The following is a 6,655-nucleotide window of genomic DNA, read 5'->3' as shown; positions in this document are numbered from 1 at the left end:
CATATCGCACATTCCTACCTTAAGGTAACATAAGGAAAACAAAGTATTTCTTTGGCTGTGTCTAAAGCAAATTCATTGACTGACTTATAAAAGCTAACATGGATGAAAAGTCTTGTTTGTGATTAAAGACTAAGAAGCTTTGTTTGTAATTGATCWTTTAAAAAAGTCACAATGAAAGCTTTAGCAAAATAAGTGTTTAGAACCTTAAATTTTAACACCATAGTGTTAGACTTAGTAACTTGAAGGAATCGGTGGCTACTCTCTTGACAGATGTGATATTTTTTTTGTTTTCTTCCTACAGAAATTTGTCAGCAAAGTTGAAGAAGTTTTCCTTTGCATTTGCTGCCAAGAAGTGGTCTTTCAGCCCATCACCACAGAATGCCAACACAATGTCTGCAGGGTGAGAAGCTGATATTTGATTTTATTAATGAGGCAAAGGTTTTTTCCCCCTTTTTCGTTAGTATTTACTGTAAATRGTGACGAAAAGCACGTTTTTCACTGTTCATTACTGGCAGGTTTGTTGAGGTCTGCTTGTCATTTTTCGAAGGGACAAGGACAAACTGGGGTTCTATCAAGCAATGGAGGTGGTGATAAAGGGTTATTGACATGAGAGTGTGGCAGGAAGAATTGCATCACCTCAACATTGTTTTTTTTATGGGCCTCTTTTCACAATTTSTCACCATCTTTTTTTGTTTTTACTATACAGGATCTGTGGCGATTAGTATTTCTGTTAACTGCTCGTTTTACTTTTTAAACATTTGCAATACCAGTTTTTTTGTAGAGGTTTTGCTTATATTTACCAACGTGAAACGTTACACAAGAAAGTGAAGTTTATCCTATGCATTTTAAGCTTAAGTTCTAAAAATGCACATCTYCATTTTAGCTCTGTAATTCTTACTTTCAACAGAATAACCACACAACAATTTGAGGACTGCATTCTTTATTATTTTTTACTGTTTCATTTGATTTTGTACACATTAGTTGCCAAAGTATTAATTGTCTCATCACAGTGGTCATATTGTCCAAACGGAGACCTTATAATGACCCATTCCATTTCWGTAACAACAGCCACGAAACTCCTCTGCTTGTTAAGTTGTAAATATTGCAGTGTACAAAGGTTTTTGTTTTAAGTGGTTTTGTTCTTTTTCACTTTTAGGAATGTCTTCAACGGTCGTTCAAGGCAGAGGTGTACACCTGCCCGGCCTGCAGACACGATCTGGGCAAGAACTACTCCATGTCCGTCAACAAAGCGCTGCAAGACATTCTAACCCAGCTTTTCCCAGGATACAGTAATGGGCGATGATCATTGCTTCTACTCACTCAGCCCTCAAGGAAACGCAGTGAAAACTGTAAGGGGCATTTTCTGACGAGGCAATAAAGAGTCCGTTTCTTTTAATATATTTTCTGTGATTATAAAGTTACAATACTTGTGGGCTGAAATTCTTCAATTTTTATAGTCAATTTGCCATGTTATACTGTTTTTGATAAATTGAGAATTTCTTTGTAACTGGCTGTACCGTTACTAAATTAACAGGAATTTAGATTTTTACTGTTTTGTCCTATTAATGATTGCTTATGTCCATTATTTAAATTGGGCCTTCCCCCCAACTCTTTTAAATTTGTCTACGTTTAGCCCTCGTTAAAATATTTACTCGAGTGGTTAAGTCACTTTCAAAATTGTCTCAAGCTTCTTTTACACAAGACTCTTAGGTGAATTATTTTACGTTTTGCCATTATGGTGGCCACAAATGTTTTTTTTTTATTTTTTGGTGCTGTTAAAAAAATTTAGAGTAGCATTGTTGAATTTTGTCCAAACATGATTAGTAGATTGAAATTGCACTAAAATTACAAGAAAGCAAAGAGGTTCAGTCTGAATATTATTAAAGTGTAAACCAAATTTTACCAACAAACAGCTGGGTTTTTCTACTTCACGCAGTCTGATAAGTGTCTTACTTAGAAACCGTGTCATGAAACTTTGTACTGTTTTTTTTACAATTTGTATAATACTTTATTGATTAAATATTCTTAAAAATTAGATAAGTCTTTGAAAGGCGATTGATTGAAAAATAAACTATAAGGTGACCGATTAAAGATTTCCTTCTTTTTTATTTTTAAGATTTACTTTGAAAATAGTCCAAAGGATGATGCTTAACCAAGAGTAAAGTAGAATTCCCATATCTCTATATAGCTCTCTAGATGTTGACCCTAACGAGCTTTTTTTTGATCGTAGAGAATTAATTTTGTATCTTTGATAAGGTTAAAATCTATGCTTATTCACCTTTTCAGAATTTGTTGATGCCACCCAAGTTACGTTAAGTTTCTATTAAGCCTGAAAATGCTAATACTGCTTATAAAATTTGCTAGCATTTTATGTGAACTGAATTTAAATATATTTTTCCCGGTTCCTATTGTATAAGTAAATGTTTTGTTAAAGTTCATTAACTGTAATTTTTTTAAATGCAAACAGTTCGTATTTTAACAGACAAATAATTGCATATGCTGAAAAATGTATATTTTTCTGAAATTGTACAATTTTCTTTAGACCTTTTTTGCATTTGTAGTTTTAGAATTCCTTGCACATATTTGCAGAATTTTGTCAATGCATTTCAGTGTTAAATAAAAAAAATGCATTTAAATTTGAGTGGTGTGTGTAGATGTATTTTGAACACACCAATATTTGTTCCATTTTTAATTTTTCAAGATAAAAATGTTTTTCTTTTGAACTAATTAGAGGTACAATGATGAGCTTGTTTGTGAAGGTAGAACCGTATCTTCACCCTAATCTGACAACTTAAATAAGGTTTCTGGGGAAACGCAGTCTATTTACAGATCTTCAAAAGATGGAGAAAATTAATATTATCGCCTTCTCTGGTATTTATAGAGACCTCTGCAAAACCCGGTAGTGCGTACGTGCGTTTGCGTGTAGTAAACCTGTATGGAAGTTAAATGTGATTGGTTGTCTTGTACGTCCGTTGCCGAATCCATCAATCAAATAAAAGAAACCATTTCCAAGCAACGCCCATTAGCTACGTTAGCCAACCAATCATAATACACAATGACAGTGGTGGGCGTGACTGGAATCAGCCACAACCAGAAGCTAGCTAAATGCTAAAAGGAAATCGATAAGAGGATTTATTTACTAACTAAACGAAACCAAGCATTTTGAGGAAAACGGGAAGAGTAAGATATTTTACTGCAGGAGGTAAAAAATAATCCCAACACGTTTTTATTGCATGACGGTTTAGAGTCATTGTTTATCGTTTAGTTTGTGTTTTGCTCTGTCGTCGCGGTGTTTTTTTTTAAGTAGTTAGCTCGAGGCTAGCTAACGTTAAAAGACGGCAAGCGGAGCCTTTTAAATGCCATCAGGACTGAGTTGCATGTTTGTTGTATTCAAGAGATTGAAAGACTGCACTAGTTTTGTGTAAGTTCTCTATTTTGCTCATTGCGAGCGTCTTTTGTTACGTCTTTCTATCGCTCTGTCATCTTGAATAAGATGCTAGTAGAGTCAGCTGTGAAGGCTAGCGTCGCCTTGAGTTGTTGAAGGTGAGCAATAAATTACTACTACTTCTTCAGGGGGGTTGCTCAACAAATACTATAGTATTTTAAACGTATTTTACGAGTTATACTGTCCAAAATTTTATTTAGGAGGAGCGCTCAATACAGCGTTTAAATATGGGTCAGGCCTTATGAGTTAAAGGGTCCATATATAGGCCCCTTTTTGTTGTTGTTAGACAGCTGGAGTTCATGTGGCCTTCTTTCTGTTTCTCCCAGTAAGCCAGGTTGAAAATTTGAAGTGCATTTACTAAAAGAGTCTTCTTATATTTGGACCATTTTTATAAGATGAAGTTTTTCTGTAATTTTATTACAACACTCACTACTTGTTTTTATTTAGTTACAGCATACCAGACTGACGTTGAAAACTAGCAGCATATTTCCTGTAGTGAAGGTTTTCTTAACCTTATGTAAACGTGGTTTTGGATTTTATATTGCTTTAAAGTGGCACATCYCTGTACAAACAAGTTGTGTATTGTAGGTGGCATTTGTATGTGAGGTTGAACGAAACACTGCTTAAAAATGCAATGGWATGTTTTTATTTTAATGGGTCACAGTTTAGTAATAAAGTATAAAAGTATAGTAATAATGTCACGTTGTACATTAATGGAAGTGTTTTCTCCGCTGATGACAAAAAAAGCGTGGTCACCATCTAGTATTTATGCATTTTAAATCATACTTTGCTGTACAGAAAMTTATTTTAGGGCTTCACTTACATTAAGTAAATGCAGCAGTACGTAAATGCATAAGAATATACTTTTTACAAGTAAAAGTYCTATAAGGTTGTGTTCCTATTCAGCGATTCAAATAATGCACATAATTTCTATGGTTTTACTAATCAGGACATAATAAAAATATCTTGTTGTTAATGTGAAATAATAATGAAAATATTAACTTTAATTTAAATCACACATGACAAATTGACACTGCTATTTACTTAACAAACACTAAACCGAAATGCAAAGCAGTGTGTGGAAAAAACAAAGTAGCTTTTAAAATTCAACTTAGCTGCACCAGCATGAATAAGTCACCTCCTGTGTGGTCTTATCAGTTTTTCACATTCTTGTGAGAAAGTTTGTTCACTTTTTACAAAGTTATCTTATACAACTAGGGGTGTGTCGGTTGATTGGCTAGTGATCAAAATCAGACAGTATTCTTCTTGACTAATGACCAACTTATTTAACCCCTAAAAAAGTGTTTTCCCCTGCGAAATCCATATATGCACCARAGCTATTGTTTTAACTTAAACAATCAGTTCAAACAGAACACAAAACCCCCAGCTCCACAGAGGTGGAGGCCTCCGTTTTCAGTTGTCCCCCTCCTACAGCGTGGCCATTGCCAGTATCACTCCACCCCCTGTTAACAATAAGTGTTAATTAGGTGTCAACGATAGCCATGTGATGTGAGTATCAGTCACAYGGAGGCWSKGCTTAAAAGCCTGAATTTTGCCTGAAACTCTCAGACTGAAGAAGTCTCTTGGAGGAGAGACGAAACGTTTCATTAGAGAAGAACCCATCCAGAAGACCTATACAATTTTTTTCTTTTTGACAAAATGTCTATCTATTTTGGTAATTATAGTTCTTAGTGATTAATAGATTTGATCAAAATTGAAATTGTCAGGCAGACATACAAAAAATAATAATGGAAATAATGTAACCAATAGGTGCCGTAATCAAATGCATTAGATTAACTGATCATTAGTAAGTGTAAGCACTTTAATAACAAATGTTTTAGTAGTTTACTTATATCATCAATGGTTTTTATTCAATTTTAATGATTTTCTTGGTTACTGGAGTTTTTTATTTATTATTATTGTTGTTATGATTATTTTACACAATTGTCACAAAGCTCAAACTGACTCAGTAMTAATTTGTGCAACAAACAATTCAAACCTCATCAGTTTGTGTGAAAAGTTTGTAAAGATGGAAAATATACCGTATTCTTAGGTTAGGAATGGCAAAAATAATGTTATCATAATTTGTGACAAAAATGTAGAACTTGGATGCTATTTGTTGAACTTACTTCATCTTAGAATATTATAAGGTAAAGTGTTGGGAAGAAGCTATATTGCTGTTGCTGTGAGGCTTTGTTGTGATTAGTCCACAAAGTGGTAACATGTTATTATTTTTTTGAATGTTTTTTTGTCACTTTAAGAACATGAAATGCATTCAAAGTGCTCTAACCACACACTCATGCTGTTYTTCACAGATTTACCTGCAAACCCTCTAACTTTCAATGGCTACCGACATTCCCATGGACACGGTGCTGGCTCCTAACCCCGTTCCATCCTCACCCCCTGATCCTGCCCCGGCCTCCTTTCCTGTTCTTGACACCAGTGGACCCCAAGACCAGATTCCCACCCAGGAACCAGCAATTGCTGAAACTCCTGATAACGTAGTGGCTTCAGAGCAAAATGCAGCTGATCCAGAWCTCACTCCAGTTCAGCCTGCAGACTCAGGCATGACTTCAGTTCCTACACTAAGTTCGGAGCCACCACCGATACCTCTGCAACCACCCTTGCCTCCAATTGCTGCCAAAAACCCCAGCTGCAAGATCATGACCTTCCGACCCACCATGGAGGAGTTTAAAGACTTCGCCAAATATGTTGTCTATATGGAGAGTCAAGGAGCTCATCGTGCTGGCCTGGCTAAAGTAAGAACAACACAGACCCATTTACTGTACATGCTCACATTCATTGTACTAGTGGTTAGTGCTGGGCGGTATATCGTTTTGTACCGAATACCGGCTTTTATTTTTGTTATGATATTAATTTTTTGAATACCGTACATTCCGGTTTAAATAGCGGAATGTTTCGTMGCGGCCACCCTTGTTTCCCGGGGGACATTTTCCCTTGCTGCACCGCTATGTACGTTAGCATGCTAATGTTTGGAGCAGCTAGTTGCAGCCGCGGGTGGCGATTCCGCTGCTTATATTGACTGACKTTTAAAAAAACATCCCGTTTTCGCCGTCGCTGAATRTAGTAAACACCTCTTCAGTGASGTGCACAGTTAGATTTAACGYGGTTAGTTAATATGGAGATGTTATGCTGATGGAGACTTAACGTGGTTCTATTGTGACAAGCCTGCAGGAAGTAGTTCATAGT

The 6,655-nt window shown here is 35.7% G+C and overlaps 2 protein-coding genes across 2 annotated transcripts in view; both read left to right on the top strand.

Annotated features, from left to right (window-relative positions):
* The window catches only part of uhrf1 (ubiquitin-like with PHD and ring finger domains 1), a 15,754-nt gene extending 13,118 nt beyond the window's left edge, over nucleotides 1–2,636 (top strand). The window contains exons 16-17 of the mRNA XM_014010784.1: nucleotides 302–400; nucleotides 1,157–2,636. Coding sequence (XP_013866238.1) covers nucleotides 302–400; nucleotides 1,157–1,303 — 246 coding nt within the window. The 3' untranslated portion in view covers nucleotides 1,304–2,636. The remainder of the gene's footprint in view (nucleotides 1–301; nucleotides 401–1,156) is intronic.
* A 437-nt stretch (nucleotides 2,637–3,073) lies between these two features.
* The window catches only part of kdm4b (lysine (K)-specific demethylase 4B), a gene marked incomplete in the record, with an annotated part of 53,355 nt that continues 49,773 nt past the window's right edge, over nucleotides 3,074–6,655 (top strand). Inside the window, 2 exon segments of the mRNA XM_014010778.1 lie at nucleotides 3,074–3,202; nucleotides 5,761–6,204. Coding sequence (XP_013866232.1) covers nucleotides 5,788–6,204 — 417 coding nt within the window.

Source organism: Austrofundulus limnaeus, unplaced genomic scaffold, assembly GCF_001266775.1.
Source record: "Austrofundulus limnaeus strain Quisiro unplaced genomic scaffold, Austrofundulus_limnaeus-1.0 Scaffold73, whole genome shotgun sequence".
Taxonomy (NCBI): Eukaryota; Metazoa; Chordata; class Actinopteri; order Cyprinodontiformes; family Rivulidae; genus Austrofundulus; species Austrofundulus limnaeus.
Note: the sequence above shows the minus strand (reverse complement) of the source record. Positions and strands in the feature narration are given on the sequence as shown.